General features: G+C 40.6%; 1 protein-coding gene across 3 annotated transcripts in view; it reads right to left on the reverse strand.

The window, feature by feature from the left end:
• nrn1la (neuritin 1-like a) overlaps positions 1-19,818 on the reverse strand; it is a 143,825-nt gene that overhangs the window by 31,720 nt on the left and 92,287 nt on the right. For 2 of the 3 annotated variants that reach the window (XM_079684737.1, XM_079684738.1), the window contains exon 2: positions 15,491-15,641. In XM_079684737.1, coding sequence (XP_079540863.1) covers positions 15,491-15,641 — 151 coding nt within the window. Of the gene's footprint in view, positions 1-15,490; positions 15,642-16,807; positions 17,370-19,818 lie in introns of those variants that run through there. The other variant, XM_079684739.1, reaches the window with a different exon arrangement.

Raw genomic sequence — 19,818 nt, forward strand, 5'->3', positions numbered from 1 at the left:
CTACAGTTTGATTTGTATAGAAGGAGCTCTGTGACCAGTGTTCGAATTACCCATTTGCTTTCGGGGGAGCCCTATTATTCAGTGCACATCCTGCTACTAAATATATCACACGCACGCTCTGTTGACTGGCGCAGCAGCAGTTATTGGCAGATTCAGATTTCACGGATCAATAACTCATGAACAAAACGTTATTCAGACACAAATTACATTTCCTAAGTACCGTGGTAAGGTTGACAACGAACTATTTTTATCAAAAAAAGCCAATATGTGCTGTCCTCCAAACTGGAAACATTACATTGGTCTCTATCTGCAGCCGGAGAAGAAATTAGTGCTCAGGGACCGTCTGCAAAGTGCAACTTCGAAAAAAGAGAATACAATAATATTCAATCACTATTATACAGCTTATTACTACCAAACTCACTACACACATCAATAGTCTCCTGTTGGTCAGACTACAGCAGAGAGTTTGGAAGAATGTGCTTTTGAATAATTTTGGTGAATATTTCTAATGTAAAATCTTCAATAAATATGGCATCATCTTCAATAACGTTACTATTATACAGTATATTTATACCAAACTCACTACACACATCAATAGTCTTCTGGTGGTCAGACTACAGCAGAGAGTTTGGAAGAATATGATTTTGAATAATTTTGGTGAATATTTATAATGTAAAATCATGGCATCATCTTCAATAACCGTCTATACCTCCTGGATCATGGGTGTAATCCTAGACTGCATACGAGAGCAGATGGCCAGGCAAGAGCTAAAAAAGGTGAGTGAAACTGATTATTCAAAGTATTTGCATCCCTTTAGTACTGTAGGCTTGAGAAAGGAGACTGAACTGTGTCAACAGGCAACTTCCAGCGTTATTATAATCATGCAGTTTTTGGAGACATTTGTGTTGTTTTTAACCAATACATTTATAAGCTTCCCTTTTTTTCTTGTTCCTGTTGAGAAAAAAAAATGAATACTGTGTAAATGAAATTATTGTTTTGCAGCTGTATATTATAGAAAATAACACTTATGTTTACATATTCCTTAGGTTTTTCAGGTCACATTTGATCTATATGATGGAGCCATTGGATTTGTCAATATAAGAAATCAAAACCAAACCATATTTTTCCAAACTCTCTGCTGTAGTCTGACCACCAGAAGACTATCGATGTGTGTAGTGAGTTAGGTAGAAATATACTGTATAATAGTAACGTTATTGAAGATGATGCCATGTTTATTGAAGATTTTACATTAGAAATCTTCCCCAAAATTATTCAAAAGCACATTCTTTCAAACTCTCTGCTGTAGTCTGACCAACAGGAGACTATTGATGTGTGGAGTGAGTTTGGTAGAAATATACTGTATAATAGTGAAGTGATTGAAGATGATGCCATATTTATTGAAGATGTTACACTATAAATATTCCCCAACATTACTCAAAAGCACATTCTTCCAAACTCTCTGCTGTAGTATGAGCATCAGGAGACTATTGATGTGTGTAGTGAGTTTGGTAGTAATATACTGTATAATAGTGAAGTGATTGAATATTATTGTATTCTCTTTTTTCGGAGTTGCACTTTGCAGACGGTCCCTGCACTCGTTTCTTCTCCGGCTGCGGAAAGAGACCAATTTAATGTGTCCAGCTCGGAGGACGGCGCATATTGCCTTTTTTTTTTTATCAACATGTGATTGTAGTTGTCAACCTTACCACGGTACTTAGGAGCCGTCATTTGTGTCTGAATAACGTTTTGTTCATCAGTTATTGATCCGTGAAATCCGAATCTGCCAATATCGTTCTAACTTTACTCAACTCGCAGCAGCGCGGATTCGATCAATTGCTATAAAATCACTCTGCTACTACTACAGACGGTCAAGCCCGCCTTAACCTGCCATCAGGCCCTGGGGCTGATAGTTTTTGTAGGCCCCCTATTTAAACAACAAATCAAAGTCATTTATAGCCTCGGCAGGCTCTGTGATCGCACTTCTCCACTCTGCTCTACACGCGCCTGGTCCTCTCCTCCATATGAGTGACGTATCGGGCCTCCCTCATGTATTTGTCCGGTTGCCGTTGGCTCCCCTCCACGTAGCAAGTCCTCGTCGTCCTCTCCATCTCCTCCAACAGATAATGTCCCTCCTGTCTGTTTTTCCTCTCCCGCCACTCCATCGCTATCAGAACCAGACGGCCTACTTGGCACCGAGGCCCCGCGACCGGCACCGCTGCCGCTCGGTACAGAACTCATCTGTCCTTCCTCCTCATCCTGGCCTACAGGTTTAAAATAACCAGTAAGCTTCGGCATTTTTTGTAACAGCTGCTTGTCTCGAAACTCCTTTTCCCTCAACAATTTCCTTTTCCGAGCGCCACTCAAACTTTTTCTTCACTCAATCACTCGCAATTTGAATAAGTCACATGTGAAACATATTCTCATTCTGACGTGTGTGTGTGTTTGTGTATATTTGCGTTTGTGTATTGTGTTTGTTTCCCGGGGAAAACCCTCACGAGAAACACCGGCTGTTGTTATGCCTGCTGTGACGTCAAGTTACTCCGTTCTCCGCTTGTAATTATGCCGTTACAAGCTTCAAAGTTGTATTTATCATCTGAATTTGCCGAAACAAGTTTAATATTCTGAAAGCCAAGACTTTGTTTTTTTAAAATCAGATGAAAACAAACTGTAACGGACCTTGCTGTGTTATCTATCATTACTCTACGTCTTACAATAATAATTTCAGTGGAGGGAGGGGGGCGGCGCTGTGGAACAGCAGAGTGGCGAGGGAGAGCTGTCGTCTTCCCTTTACAAGATTCAAAAATGTATTTATCGTGTGATTTTGGAAATGAAAGTTTCCTATTCTGAAAGCCAAGAATTTGTTTATTTAAAAAAAAAAAAAAAACACCCGAAATAAAAAAAAAAGATTTTTTTTTTAAACTTTTTAATTGGCTCATGATAGGCCCCCGATCTCCGTAGGCCCCTGGGCTTCAGCCCAGGTCAGCCCGTGCATTAAGGCGGCCCTGCGGACGGTGTCACTACGCCGGCGGCTGTGGCCGTTGTTGAAGCGTCTTCAGGCTTCGCATCGGCAGGCCTCTCCCTCTGTGTGGAGCTGTCAAGCTCGACCCTAACGCCGCTTACAGCCGGCCAACTAAAAGTTGTTTTCCGTTCACGTTGTTATTTTTAGACTTCTTCGCTTCTTTGCTTGTGAATCCAAAAGCTGTGACGCTTGGCTGTTTTCGTTTTGCCATATTTTTTATTACAAAGCCAGAGTTAAAAAAATATCAATATGAACATTTCAAATACCGCGCCGGCATCACCGCCATAACCATAGCAACGTAAGTAAGAATGCAGCGCCGCCATGTACAGATGGCAACACCCAGACATATTCACAAATATAAAACAAATATTCAGAAACTGTAATGAACAATAACTATTATTTATTTCAAGAACTGTTATCTACAGAAACTCAACATTTCTAATCTGTGTGACACAAATATGCACGATTGTTTTGGACTCCCCCTATTTATCTCAAAGTCAGCCTTCAGGGGAGCTCCCTCCCTCTTCGGGGGAGCCAAGCTCCCCCTGGCTCCCGGGGCCCCATTTCGAACAGTGTCTGTGGCTGAATGGCTAGCGATTAGGTGCGGCGCATTTATCATAGGTGATCAGAGCTAACTGCCTGCCGTCAGATTTCATTTAAAAAAACAGATCTGATTTTAAGACTATTTCTGCGGTCATAAAGAATGATAAGAATAAGAATAATGCGTATTGAACTGGTTTCATTAATTTGTGAGTTTATTTAACACTAGAACCGCCAATCGGGTCAATTTGTGTGATGTGTGTTGTGTGTGTGCAATGTAACTTTTTTTCAATAAAATATTAAAGTCTCCCAGTCCGTGACTTTTCCTGAAAGTGTGTTATGTAGCACCCTATGTTGTTAAAAATTGCATTCTAATAGCGGGATTTGACGGTTTTAGGTAGGCCTATACAAAAACCTCTGGCGGTTCTAGTGTTAAGGTAATTAGGTACAGTAGAAGCCCTTTTTTATCAGTAACGAATTTAGCAGTTGAACATAAAAGAACATAACACTGCTGCTTTAGTTGTTCTGACTGCTAAAATCCTCTGTTATTCCTCATTTTAAAGCCGATATTCCGTGGGGTGGGGGAGCCGGGGGCTAGGATCCTTGTCACCTTTTTCATACCTGATGAGTTTGCATCCCTGTATGTTAAAAAGCCTCAGTCACCTTAATTCATGTAATAAAAACATCTCAGGTCAGTAACACTCAAAGCTAAATGTGCAATACCATGTTCAGCTATGTTACTATTTATAATGTTATTGTTGTTACATCAGAAGATGTACATATTGGAAAGATTTCTTAACTTACAGTAGGCTATTTTTTACAATGTGTGTTGGAAGGATTTGTTAAATTACTATAAATATTGTCATTGTTGAAGGCTTTTAGAGAAGGGTGAACTATAAGCCTGAATTACATAACATTTTATACCTAAAAACATAAAAGCCACAATAAATAAATCACAATTATTCTAGTTATTTTTACCTCCCGTATTGCTTTCAACCCACCAGCTTTTATGGTGTTGTTACGTCACTAACTGTAAGCTTTTCACATACAGTCTATGGTCACTCAGAGTAACCTACAGTTAATTTAGCTGCTGGAGAAGAAAGATCAGGGGGGGAGAGAGCTGTGGTTGATGGGCCATTAGTTGTGTAAATACACAGCTGAGAGCTGCCGTTTCATTCTGACTGTTTAAAAAACGGTAACAACGGACTATTTTTCTTAGCGGATGCATGTCAATTTAAATCAAGACATACAACTATTTTTTAAATCAATAAAAACATTTTCTAAATCCATAAAAGCATTTAAATTAATATTGGGGGTCATGTCGTTACTTTGTTGAGATTGTGGCCATGTAATAAGCGGGATAATTTGCAGCGACTTGTTCCTTATGGGGAAAATAACACTCTTCATCCAGATGAGGATCCCTCCGCTACGCTTTGGGATCCTGATTGATCGACGAAGCTCCATTTAAAATATAAATATGTTTGGTGAATTACTGAGTTTAGGCACGTTAATAACGTTTTAATGAAGTTGAATACAGTATATTCATATGTGTTAGTGAGTTCATGTCAATTTGGCGAACATAAACATAAATGATCGTGGTGAAGATGATGATTAAATTAGGATTACAAATCGAGAGCCGGGCTGCATTTCCTCCCGTTCGTTTTTTTCGACTAAACAACATTATTTAGTTAAATAACAACATGGTGATGTTTTGTAAATGATTACATGTCTCTTATTTAGCACAGAGTATGATATCCGTGACATATGGATCTTAACAAAGTTCCGCTGTACATCCAGCGTACTGTATCTGACTTTATTTAACATGAGCTCCAGTGTGGAACCCCACTGCACCCCCTGGTGCATCAATGATCCATTGCAGCTGGCTTCATTATAATTACATTTATCTATCACGGGGGCGGTCTCAAGTCAAGCTAGAGGTTTTCCCTTGAGCGAGGGCAGATCACGTACCAATCACGGACCTCGCGTTTCAAACTGTCTGAAATGAATCGCTACATCTGTAACTTCACTCCTTCCACCTTTGAATTCCATGCCGTCACAGTAACCCATCCAATACAATTAACCATTGTTGTTCTCTACCGTCCACCAGGCGCCTTGGGGGACTTCTTGGAGGAATTAGATAATCTCCTCTCACACATCCCTGAAACTGGCCCTCCCGCTGTACTTCTCGGAGACTTCAACCTCCAGACAGGGAAGATAGACGAACTAACATCTCTGTTAACCACCTTTGCTTTCTCACTGTCTCCATCCCCACCAACTCATTTCGACTCGTGGAAATCCAAACACCATGACGACCTCCTAACCTATCAGGCTCTCCTCTCCCCTTTCTCTGCTTCCATCTCTCAGGCAAAAAGCACTTTCTTTCAAGATAAGATCCAATCTTCCTATTCCAATCCCATAAAACTATTTTCAATCTTCTCCACCCTCTTGGACCCCCCAAAGCCCCTTCCCCCTCCTCCCTTCTGTCAAGCGACTTTGTTAACCACTTTGAAAAAAAGGTTGATGATATTCGCTCTTCTTTTTCTGACTCACCTTTACTCATCGCTGGGTCACCAGACCCACCTTTCACCCACACACTAACCTCCTTCTCCCCTCTCTCTCCAAGTGAGGTTCTTACCCTCATTACCTCTGCCCGTCCTACCACCTGTCCTCTGGACCCTATCCCTTCAAACCTCCTTCAGACTATCGCTCCTGATATTCTACCGTTTCTCACCCATTTTATCAACACTTCTCTAACTTCTGGTCACTTTCCAAACGGTCTCAAGGAGGCAAGAGTAAACCCTCTCCTTAAGAAACCCACTCTCAATCCATCTGATGTTATAAACTACAGGCCTGTCTCCCTCCTCCCGTTCCTGTCTAAAACACTTGAACGCGCTTTCTTTAAACAACTGTCCTGTTATCTCCATCAGAACAACCTTCTGGATCCGCACCAGTCCGGTTTCAAGGCAGGTCACTCAACAGAAACTGCCCTCCTTGCTGTCACTGAGGAACTGCACACGGCTAAAGCAGCCTCCCTCTCCTCTGTCATCATCCTTTTGGACCTGTCTGCTGCATTTTACACGGTGAATCATCAGATCCTCCTTTGCACTCTCCAAAAACTTGGAGTTTCAGGCTCTGCACTTTCCCTCCTCACCTCATACCTCAAAGACCGCACCTACAGGGTAACTTGGAGAGGGTCCGAGTCCGACCCTTGTCAATTAACTACAGGGGTCCCTCAGGGCTCTGTCCTTGGTCCCCTCCTCTTCTCCTTGTACACAAACTCGCTCGGATCAGTCATTAGCCCGCATGGTTTTTCATACCACTGCTACGCTGATGACACCCAATTAATTCTGTCCTTTCCCCGCTCAGAGACCCAGGTCGTCGCACGCATCTCTGCTTGTCTAGCTGACATCTCTCAGTGGATGTCTGCTCACCACCTCAAGCTCAACCTTGACAAGACTGAACTGCTTTTCCTTCCGGGAAAAGATTGTCCCACTCTTGACCTAACAATCAACATCGGCACCTCGATTGTTTCCCCGACTCAGACTGCAAGGAATCTAGGTGTGACCCTAGATAACAAACTGTCCTTCACTGCAAATATAGCTGCTACAACCCACTGCTGCAGATACACTCTTTACAACATCAGGAGAATACGTCTCCAGCTGACCCAGAAAGCGACGCAGGTTCTGGTCCAGACTTTCGTCATCTCACGCCTAGACTACTGCAACTCCCTCCTGGCTGGTCTACCTGCATGTGCCATCCGACCTCTGCAGCTCATCCAGAATGCAGCGGCTCTTCTGGTCTTCAACCTTTCTAAATTCTCCCATACCACGCCGCTCCTCCGCTCCCATCACTGGCTTCCGGTAACTGCTAGAATCCACTTCAAGACAATGGTACTTGCGTACCATGCTGCGAATGGATCTGGCCCTTCCTACATCCAGGACATGGTTAAACCGTACACCCCAGCACGTGCACTCCGCTCTGCATCAGCCAAACAGCTCGCTGCACCCGCACTGCGAGGAGGACCCAAGTTCCCATCAGCAAAAACACGTGGGTTTGCTATCCTGGCTCCAAAATGGCGGAATGAACTCCCCATTGACATCAGGACAGCAGAAACCTTACACATCTTCCGGCGCAGACTGAAAACTCGTCTCTTTCGACTCCACTTCGAGTGATATAATTATTAACAAAGCACTTATATACTAATAAAGGACTGGCTTATCTAAAACCAGTTGAGTAGCACTTGAAATGTTTTAGCTCTATGAAACCTGATGTACTTATATGATTCTGTTTTCTTCAAGTTTGTACTTTGTTGGTCGAACGCAGTTATTTTAAGTCGCTTTGGATAAAAGCGTCAGCTAAATGCAATGTAATGTATTGTAATATATTGCGTTTTTTTTAATTATATTTAACCGCATGAAGGATTTTAGTCACGGACGTCTGGATCTTAACTGGTTGACTGATCATACCTTAAAGGTCCCATGTCATGCTTTTCTGGTTATTACCCGTCCCCTTCTGTGTTATGAGGGTCTTTATGCATGTAAACGGTCTGCAGAGTCACAAACCCTCAAAGTACACCCTGTAGCGAGTAAAACTCGAACACAGAAAATACCTCCCCAAAACGCCTCGTTGGAGATACGTCATTGTCCATTTGATTCTTCCGGGTACGCATGATGTCAACCGTACCCGGAAAGAAAATGACCAATCCGTGGAGCCGTTACATTACGTCCGCCGAGCCGTTACGTTAAGCGCCCGCTGATTGGTCCAAATTTACCAATCCACGGACTTCCTCACACACGCAGTGCAGGCAGCTCTGCTGATCTCTCCTCCCTGGCTGCAGGCTGATAACAGACAGTTGGGATCGCGGCGAAATTCTCTCTGCAGACCCATTCTCACAGCGTTTATCAACCTTTTTCTTACTCAATGTCAAGCCACACTTATTGTTTTTACTTCGGCTGTGACTTTGTGTGTGCTCAGGATGAGTTTGGCTGTGTTTCGCTGTGTATCGCTAAACAAGGAAACGACACCTCCACGGAGCTTAGCGCGATTCACAACGTCCCGACCAATCAGAGCACACTGTGCTCACAGGGAGGGTGGGGGCTGGAGCTACTGGAGCTACAACGAGCCGTTAAAGGCAGAGAGTGAAATTCAGTGAATACACGTAGTTTACAGAGCTGCTGTATGAGAAACCAATGTGAGTTTGGAAAATTGCACAATATAAATCTATTCTAGTGGATGGAATTATGATCAGTGGAAATGGCCATGACATGGGACCTTTAAGTCATGATCTAACATGTCATGATAATGCATGTTGCTTACCCTCAAATAAGGGTGTTCATCTGTGAATGAAGAAGAGTGGTGTCTAGAAGGGATCCAAGAGATTAAACGTATTACATTAAACTATAGGAAGCTTCATTATCACATTAGGGAATTAACATACGTGACCAAATAGGTAATTTTAACTTTTTATTCCACAATTAAAACCTTTTTTGTGCGAATAGCAGCAAAGTAGTGGACATCTTTTAAACAACATTATACAAATACAATTAAGAACAGCTATACACCAGCTCCTTTATGCCGTTTTGAACCTTTCTCATATGGTGTAACACCGGCAAAGGCATCTGAAATAGTTGTTTGCTGTGCATGCAGACTCAGAGCCTGCATGTCACTCCACTCAAGTACCCCTGACATGAGAGCCACGCAAGTTTTCCTTTTGTAGCAAGCAGCAAAATAATTGTAACATGACGCCCTAAAAAAAGAAAAAAAAAAAAAGATTGCACGTCCCTGCGATGTGAATATCGCGCATGCGCATATCGCGGTTATCGCCATGACACGGTATATCGTTCAGCCCTAACACACCACACACACACACACACACACACACACACACACACACACACACACACACACACACACACACACACACACACACACACACTGATGGTTTCACAGCTTTGGATGTGGCGCTACTGAAAGGGGATTGCCAGTCATTAGGATATATCCTTCGTGTAGAAGAGTCATTTTTAGAACAATATATTTCAGTCCATCACCCTCTGTCTGAAACCAGAGCCCAGAGTGCTCTGATTGGTTAGCTGACCAGCTCTGTTGTGATTGGTCAACCACTTAAAACCAAAAACTGGAGTTAAGTACAGTATGAGTGAATTGACTTGGTAATTGTACACAATCGAGTGGTGCTAGGATGACGTAAAAGTTAGCTTTGCAAGGGCTCCCTTGAAAAAAAGCAATTGGAATGTTCGGCGTGAGAATGTTTAGAAGTCTCATTTAGCCCACAGTAAGCAACTGCTGTGTTTTCAAAACAATGTTAAATTCTAGACGAGTGAACCAGAACTGGTAAAATGATAACACATTTCTGGGTTTTAGGACTCATTGTTGCAACAGTCTATTACCATCCATCCAAAAGTTGTTGAAATATTTAACAATGAAAAGTTAGACCAGCTAGTGGCACAAGGAGAAAAGTCAGAGAATCACTGCAGTCATGAAGATTTAACCATAGGGGGATATACGGGTCTGTACAAAAATTCACAGAAGTCCACCAAGTAATTGTAGAGATATTTCAGCCCGACCAAAGTTGTGAACTGACAACTGATAGACCTTAAACTGCATTCCCACGAGCCACGCTGCCAGTATAGTCAAAAAGTACAAGAACTGGGAAGAAGAGTGCATCAAAGCTTGAGCCAAGATATCAATGAGAGGACTGATAACTGCACGGAGAGGCTCACATCCTCACAGGAGGATATATTTAGGATAACTCCATTAGGTTTTCCTCAAGGACTATAATGTCATGCTTTGTAGTTCTCAATGAAAATGTGTGTTGAACAAAAGGAAAGTCTTCCCTGGAATCCCCAGAGTCAGTTCCTCTGAGTCACACAGAGCGACAACACTTCCCTGTGAACTATCGAATGTCTGTAGGCAGGTTTATATAGAGCACGTATGCTGCCGCTGACTGAGCACGGTCTGAAGTTTGCAAAAGCCTTATTCATAACGCAGTTAGGAAAGAGTGCTGGTCAATTCCTGTGGTAGTGCATTAAATCAGCGGTGCCCAACCTTTTTCAACTCGGGGCCCACTTAAGAATCAAAAATGTTTTTGCGGCCCACATTCAACCATTAACAATACGGAGGCTAAATATTATGATTGGTCGATTCAGAACATGTGACACGTTTTAAAGTAGAACAGACCACTGTCAAGGACTGTAATGACCGTTGGCGTGCTAAGGAGGATCAAGAAAAAGAAAGGAAAGGAGGTTCAAATAAAATAAAAAAACGTAATAATGAAAACGTTTCCACACAAATCATAATATTTTGGGGGCAAATATTGAATTTACATTTACACCCTTTAATATTTTATTCGGGGTTTTAGCTGAAGACCGCACACGGTTAATAAATACAACTATTCTTCTGGCTAAAATATATTTTAAGTAATCTTAATTTAAGGCGTTTGAACAGTAGATTCAAAATACAATTTATTTTGGAAAAAGTGATCTTTATTTCTTCTGTTTTTGTTTTGTTTTTGTCTAAGATAGGAATATCATCTCCTGTATGTTATTGATATGTCCATGTTTGTGTCTTTAGCCTGTACAAAATAAAAATAAAGTATTATTATTATTTTGCGACCCACTTGCAATGCCTTTGCGGACCACTAGGGGGCCTGTATTAAATAACTTGTCAGATCTGTATTTGGTGTTAAGAACCTCATTGGTTGACCTCATTTGTTCCCAGTATCTGTTAACAGTCTGCTGTGATGATTCTATACCTCAGAAGATCATTTTGTTTCAGTTCAAATTTCAACAAAGAAATTGCTATCAGATCAGCGACCCTATTCTAAGACCCTTCACACACTCAGGTAAAAAGATGGATGAAAAAGATATGTATAAATAGAGCGGTGAGCGGAGATGACAGAGAGAAAGCCGGAGAAATTATGGATGAATTCAGGATATAGAGAAACGGAGAGGTGAAGGAAAGAAAAGGGGGGGAAAGAGAGGAGGGAAGTGAAAGATATTCTGCATCTTTAATCAGCATCATCAGGCCTCCAGCCCAAACAATGAGAGGCTAAAAAGAGAGCAGCGGAGTGAAGATGTGCTCCAAGATGAACAGAGGCAGGGCTGTTGGGGGAAAAGTTCAAATCAAACAGAACTTTTCTGAGGAAATCAGTATATCCTTGTTCTATATTCAGACTTGCATAGCCTACTTATGTGGTCAAAATTGTAATGATCAAAGAAACTACATGATCTTTTTTTTCTGTACTGCCAATTTGAATGGTTCTAAATCAATGAGTAGGCACTTAAAATAGCGTCTCTTCTAAAGTAAAAGTTTTAAATGATGTACTGTTTTTGTTTCTACTCTTTCTAGCCTAAAGTTGAATGAGACCACCGATACCAATTTCATGTTTTCGTGTTGGTTATATATCAAGCTACTGCCAGCAACACCTTTTCTTTCAATTCCAATGCCACACAGGAAGTTAGCTGGCTTCGGGACAGACATCATTGCTTGGTCCTATCCAATCATTTTATGTTATCATCCATTTACAGAAGCATTTTGGACGGAAACCAGATGCACGGTGTCCTCATTGCTCCGGTTTTTGCCAGCTTGACACAGATTAGTAAACTGTCAAAACATATAAACCATGACTATCTAATCTATATGACCAGGCTTCATTATTGTGACAGATTGCTCAAAGTTATATACATTTCAGTGTCAAATTATTGCAGTAGCCTAATGTCAAGTTTGTCATACGTAAACGGACATTGTATACTTCTTTTTAGAATTACACTAGGTGTGAATAACAGTGTTTCAACCAGTTGCATTCTGTGGAAAAACTACTAATAACAAAGGATGTTTGTTGAAAATAAAAGTCAATGGAAATGTGTGAATCACGGAAAAAGTAACCGAAAACACAATTATGATACGGATTAAAGTGAACTTAGACAAGCAAGTGAACGAAACATAGATAAATGAAGCGCACAAAATTGAAATATATATGGTGAGTTGTTTGACTGCAGGCCACTTTTTGATTGTTGGGTGCTAGTGGAGCCTCGCAGTTGGGGGTGCTGCAGCCCCCTCAGCATCCCGCCCTTCCCGTGTCCATTCGTAATATCTCGGTCCCACGCAGCAAGCCGGAAATTAACCCAGCGCACACTGTCCGCTCCTCACAGCAGCGAGCCCCGCAACACGGCAACCAGACCCCACGCAGCATTCTCATCTGTTTGTCCTTACTGGTGTCATTTCCTGGTTGCTAACAAACGCCATTGTAACACATAATCACTGATGTTCCGCTGTAACGGTGGTGGACTCATCAGAACAGAGTGGGCGAGCTGACCAATCAGAGCACACTGGGCTCATAGGGAGGGGGAGGGGGGGCAGGAGCTCCAACAAGGCGTGTAGGACAGAGAGTGAAGAATACACATACTATACATAGATGCTGTATGAGAAACCAATGTGAGTTTGGAAAATTGCACACTATAAATCTATTCTAGCAGACCTCAGCAATGGAATTATGATCAGTAGAAATGGCCATGACATGGGACCTTTAAAAACAACGTCCATATGCAATACAAGGCCAAAAGATAGTACACCACAGAGGTTGACAGAGATAAAGGTTAACATTGTTTTTTGGTAGAGGTGCCGCATGAATCAGTGTCAGATTTAGGCACGATACCCTTGTGTGTAATGAATGGTGAAAATGAATGATACGCTGAACAAGAGGAACATGATGGAAGTTTCTTTCATTCAACTCCAAGTGCCTGGAAGAGTTGTGGCAATGTAGCAGTCATACTGCATAAATCTCTGTAATCACTCTGTTTGTGTAAGTGAAAGACTCAATATCTCATATAATCCCAGTCAAGAAAAGCATTTTTTATTTTATCAGGGACTCTATAACAATTCTGTGATGTGTGTGCTTGTCTAAACCAAATCACAAGGGGATTTCTTAATAGCAAACAGAAATTAAGTTTGCAACAAACAGAGGAAAGAAGTCAATGAATATCAACAGTGCACCAGAATCTTCATCCTCATTCTGTTGATGAACTGATCAAATCTTTCTTTAGAGTGTAGGGTACACTTTACACAATTCCATATTCTTGACCTGTCCTTTCCTACAACTTCACAGAGCCACTAACATGGCTGTAGTCTTATATCAGCTGTCCTGTATTGTGCTTATGAAGGGTATCTTTGACTCTGATGCATTCATTTAGACCAAAATGTACTTCTGCCAAGGAAGTCATGTTTTTTGGCTTGGATTCTTGGTCCAAAGATTACTGAAGAACTACTGACCTGACTTGATTGAAAAAGTTTTGAATAGGTGTAGAAAAAAAAAAGATTGTTTGGAGTGGATCCAAAACATGGAGGCAGAATCACACATGTTTCCTTTGTTAACTATCACTAACCGTCAAGATAGTGCTGCATTCATGTGGTAATGAAGTTATTGGGTAAATGTGCTCCGTTTGGGAAAACTCATATGAATGCTCCCAGGGCCGGTTCTAGCCAATTTGATGCCCTAGGCGAGATTTTAGCTGCCTCTGTCTTTGGCCTGGTGGCTTGTTCAGGCATAGTTGTATCGGAAGTGTTCTTATTCATGCAGGTCATGATACGTAGGAGTCTAATTTAAAGCACATTTCCCTACTTCTTTCCTTTACAACAGCCATAAAACTTTTATGCAATCTTTCATTTTCTGTGGTTAGGGTTAGGCTTGGTGACGTTGTCATCATTTTCCGATGTTTACGCTCAGCTGTTATAGGATAGATAATTCATAGTTCTGCATGAGGGCAGGTCATGAATAAGTCCAGTGAGGGATTAGAGAGTCAACATATCGATCTGTGGTATTGTACAGATGTACTTGCCCTATTGATATCAGATAGCACACTGACTTTGTGGAATAGCAAAATGCTTGTCTACACTTTTCTTTCCAAAAGCCTTGCATACTCAAGCTTAGATAATGTGGACTGTCTTCCCAAGAGAACTGTTGGCTTTGTTTTCCGAACCCTCTCTCCTAAAGTAACTGAAAACTCATGGATACTGACCTGCCCGCCCTGTGGGCTTTAAAAATACATATTTATCCCTTGTACCTCCCTTTAAAAAGCTGCTCTAAATTCCTAAGAAGATACAAAGGTTAGTAAGCTAATCAATCTTAATATAACTTTTGAGTGTTTGCATCTTTTAACCAAGTAGCTTGAAACCAACAACCAAATATGTATTAATGTTCATCAAAGGGGCTCTCTTATGCTCGTTTTCAAGTTCATATTAGTCATTTGCTCCTCTCCTGTGACATGTTTACATACTTTAATGTTCAAAAAGCTCTTTATTTTTCTCATACTATCTGTGCTGTGATGGTTCACCCTCTGTCTGAAACCAGAGCCCAGTCTGCTCTGATTGGTTAGCTGGTCACCACTGTTGTGATTGCCATTTTATTTAAATATTGCCTGTTATGTTAAAAAAAGAGGTCTGTATACTCAATGCTAAAGGGACATTTTAATTTTTTCAAAATCGTTAGTGTCCATTGTTAGCATTATTCATTTTTTGCAGTGACAGTTTAAAAAAAAAAACTCCAACTTCTTACTACTAATCAGTCCTTTCTTATATCTACCAACAAGTTGATTCATTTTCTGAATTTGACTTTAAGAAGAACATTTAGATATTGCCACTGTCACTTACCACAACTCTCTAGTAAAACATTGTACTTTTATTGAATGTATGGTTTTATGCTGGGATTGCTGTAGAAATAAAACAACAAATATAAAACAAAAATGTCCCCAATAAAACCATTGGGGACATTTTTGTCATCACAAATGTATGCCATACAGACAAAATGGTGAATCGAAAAGCGAAAAAGGGTCACTTTTGCGGCTTAGGAGGCTAAGTAATGTGGGATGTTATTCAGAGACTGTTGTTTCTGTGTGTGTGTCACTGTGTGAAAACACTGACCTGCAGATAGAGTGTATCTCGTGTGTGTCTTCATCCTTGCTGGCGTTGTCCGTGAGACTGTCGCCCAGAGCCATCAGGCACTGAGCGAAACCCTTATAGATGGAGTGACACCTTCTGGCTGAAGATGCAGCAACAGGGCATGAGCTCGGCACTAAAGGAAGAAGAACACACACACACACACACACACACACACACACACACACACACACACACCAGATTAAGTGAACAGATAAATAGAGCGTTTGTGTGGTGAGTGACACCGCTGTCCATGCAGCTTTTTGTTTCAATGATGGACTGTGAGGTTGAGTATTATCCATCACTGGGCAGCTGTGGGTCCATCTTCATTTATTTCCCCTCTCACTCAATCATTCTTTCAGTTCCGCTGCTGATCGATTAATCACATCAAAAATGGGACTTGTCACGGCTAGTTGAACAGGAAATGGATATACAACAGAGGAGACATTTATTTATTTATCCTGAGAGATGACATTCAGATCAGAGCAACAACCCAAACAATCATGTTTGAGTGCCCCAATCACTTTCAATTTACTTGACAACCCGCACAAAAGGAATATTTCCACCAATACACACTTATATTATAGTCTAAAAAGTCAGAGGGGGCATACTCAGTAAAGAATAACAAGAAAACACTGGAAGACAACTAAAGACTATTTTACACATATTTCCTGGTAAATTACTGGGAACGCTAGAGTTTTTTTTTTATATTCACACATGCACTCTCTTTAGAAACATTTCTATCTGGGACCTCTTCACCCATGCGAAGGCAGTGCCGGCAGAGATAGGCAAGGGACATTCCAGCAGATAACATAAATGTAATGCTTATGGATACCAACCGCAATAAAACTCAACATAATTAGATAAGGCAAATTTGGATGTTCCCATACAAAGAAAACTATGTCTCTTATTTTTAGGAACATGGAGTACTTTTTTGTCCAGTGGCAATCTTCTTGCAATATATTTAATATAGGTGTTTGGTGTGAATACTTAACCTTAAAAAACATTGTGAGCTGGAAAAACTAAATGTAGAGATGAAAGAAGGAAAAACACTGTGGGTTAATCACTACGGGTGACCCATATCCATACTCCACATTCCGATGTTAATATACATATTCACTACTGCAGCTTTAACATTGAAATGTAAAGGTAGTGCCTTTAATGCACTACAAAAGCAGTAAGTCAAATCTTAAAAAAAGACAAAAACAAAGAATTGGTCAGGTGTTAAGCCTGTGAGCTATAGAGTCTTGTCAGCATGGATTGTCAAGACACTGAAAGAGAACATCAGGGCAAAGTGCTTACTGTTTCAGTACATAGAGTGATACATCAGGGTTGGACTTGCAGGACAATCTGTTTTCTGGAAAAATAAAAAAATATATCAGATTTCCATATTTGAAATGTCTTTTAATGACCTGTGTCAGGAAGTATCAGAGGTTACATACACATACGCTTGTCACGATCTTGGTGTTATGTCACGGTTTTAGTGTTGTCTCTCTGGTAATGGGTTTTGTTTTGCTGTTCTGTTCTCCCTGTCTCTTGTTTTCCTCCTGTGTCTGATTGTCTCATTATGTTCACCTGTTGCCCATGTGTTTCTGCCTCCCTTACCCAGCTGTTTCTCGTCCTGTGATTACCGCTTTCTGTATTTAGTCTTGTCTTTCCCTGTGTCCCCCTGTCGGTTCATTGTTTGTTTTTCCTGTCTCTCTCCATGTCAGTCATAGTCAGCTTTTTGGTGAAGTATTTTCCTTGTGTTACCTATGTTATCCATGCCATGTTTTTTTATCTTCAGCTTTGAAAATAAAGCTTGCCTTTTTTTTATAGACCTCTTACCTTTTTGTAGTCTGCATTTGGGTCCTACCATTTTCACGATCATAACAACGCTTCTAGTTGTTTTTTTTCTTTATAATAACTTCTGATTTGAAGTCATTTGTCCAAAACATGTGAACAGACTGATCACTTGTAAATGTGACGACTCCCATTGGTTTTAAAATTATTGTTTTGAATTCTTGAGTTTGGAATATACTTGGTGGCCATCTTGGTTTTTGAACCAGAAGTGACACAATGGGTAGAGCAAAGATCAACTAACCACTGAATACAGATTACTTTTTCGGTGGATTAAAATTGTACATATTAATGAACTGGAAACACATTGTGAAAGGTTTATAGTTCTAAGAAGAAAACATGGCTAACAAACAAATTGGACAAAGCAGTGCTTTTGCTAAATGAACATGATGCTGTATTGGAGAAAAATAGCAAACAATGTTAACATGCTGTAAGGTCCAATTCATATTTTCTGAGGTTATAAATCAATAAAAAAGTATGGTAATGTTTTCATAGACTTCTATACAATCTCAAACCTCAAGGCACTTCAGCATTGGCTTGAAATGTAAGACTCTGAGGTTGCTGCTTAATATCCAATTAGAGTCTGCCTATACAGTAATATAACAGAGGATAAATGCTGTATGTCATGTAAGGTGGAACTAAAAGATGAGTACAAAGGGCACATACAGGAAACCACTTTGTGTCCATGTCCAATATGGAGAACCCCCATCAAAGCTTCTTCCAGGATTTTAAAGTCAGGCTCTAAAGTGCTCACTACATGAATGCACAAACACCCCTGAGAACCTAGTCTCACAGGTCATTTACTTATTACTTAGCTATTTACAGCAACTCACAGGTGCGCAAAGCTATGTGTTGAGTCAGATTTGAGGAGGACGTTTTTTCCAGAGAGATTGTTTATATATTTGGAAATAATTACTGGCAATTATGTTAGTAGATTGGAGTTGTACCACCATAGTGCATTGAAGTGACAGGGAACTGAGCTTAAATAGATACACTGCAGGGACTATAGATCTCTTCTGGGACGTGAGCACCAATGTTTGATAATGCAGTGGACCAATGTAAATCAGAGGCCTGAAAATACTTTAAGAAGTGGCAAGTCATTTGTTATTTTAATATTTTCTTCAGTGAACCCTTTAGCAAGCTGAGGGATAAGCAAAATTAAAAGGATTAATATTGCTCTGTTTGGAAAAGACATTGAATTGCAAGTTTGGATATTATAAATAAGCTAATTACAAATATGTGTTGGATTAACATTTTGCAACTTGAAGATTAATAAATTAACAATGTTTTCTCATTATGTTGGATAGAAATCACAATCTGTGCCGCATCCCTTTTCCTTCAAAAGATATTTGAGCTTTTGAAAGTTAGCTAAGGGTTGAAAAGGAAAATGCCAAGAATATGGCAATATTTCAGCTTCCATGTTGACTGAAAATGATGACTGCAGGACAGATACATGACTTGATACTGAATGATTTGAACTAAATATCAACCCTTTCAAACGAGACGGAGATTCGGTCTGATTATCATCACTCCTCTCCATCATGATTGATGATTGTGATGGAGGTGTGTCAGCAGAGATTATGTTTCACTATCTGATAATGTGTCCACATCTAGCTAGAAAAACGATAAAGACCTTTGTGAAACAAAGTTGTGTTTTGGTTTAAGGATGATATATGGTCTCTACCATGTTTTTTCCTCCACCTCCAACCTTAGAAAGAGTGATGGGAAAGGTGTAGACAAAGGAGGGTGCTGTTTTGAAAGCTTCTTTCTTTTGCCATCTGTTGCTTTGTCTTTTTTCTTTTTTAAATGAATCCTGTTACTCATTCATCAGAAGCTCCTGTCTCAAGACATGCAATGTTCTAAAATGACTTTCAGCCTTTACTGTGTTTCAATAGTCATCACTGCATATAAGATACCGAACACACTCTCAATGACATTTGATCTGAAGAAAACTGTGATGTTAGATTTAGAGAGTCAATATGTACACAAATACACCATGATTGAATTGATTTTCTTAATATTTATGTTTAAAATGTATCACATTCACATGTATCACAACTATGTAGCAGTGTAGAAATACTTCATTTCAAGTCAAAGTCATGCATTTCAAATCCCACTTAAGTAAAAGTACATACAAATTATTAGCGTCATGTACTTATGCTACGTTCAGACCGGACGCGATGCGACATTTGGGGACGGCGCGATTACATGTAAAGTCAATGCAGAGACGCGATCAGACGCGAATTCGCTCCGACGGCGCGCATGAAGCGGTGGACGCGGCGCGAATCACGCGATTGAGGCGATTGAACGGTGCCGCGTCAAACGCGAGAGTTCAATTTTTTCAACTCAAGCGTCAAATTCACGTGACGCGTTCTTGCGGAAGCCAATCAGCGGTGAGGATCTCAGCCTGCCGTCACTGACGTTCAACCAGAAAACATCAGCCGTTAGCTGTTAGCAGTTAGCAGTTAGCACAC

The sequence above is a fragment of the Notothenia rossii genome, assembly GCF_949606895.1.
Source record: "Notothenia rossii genome assembly, chromosome: 5".
NCBI classification, from domain to species: domain Eukaryota; kingdom Metazoa; phylum Chordata; class Actinopteri; order Perciformes; family Nototheniidae; genus Notothenia; species Notothenia rossii.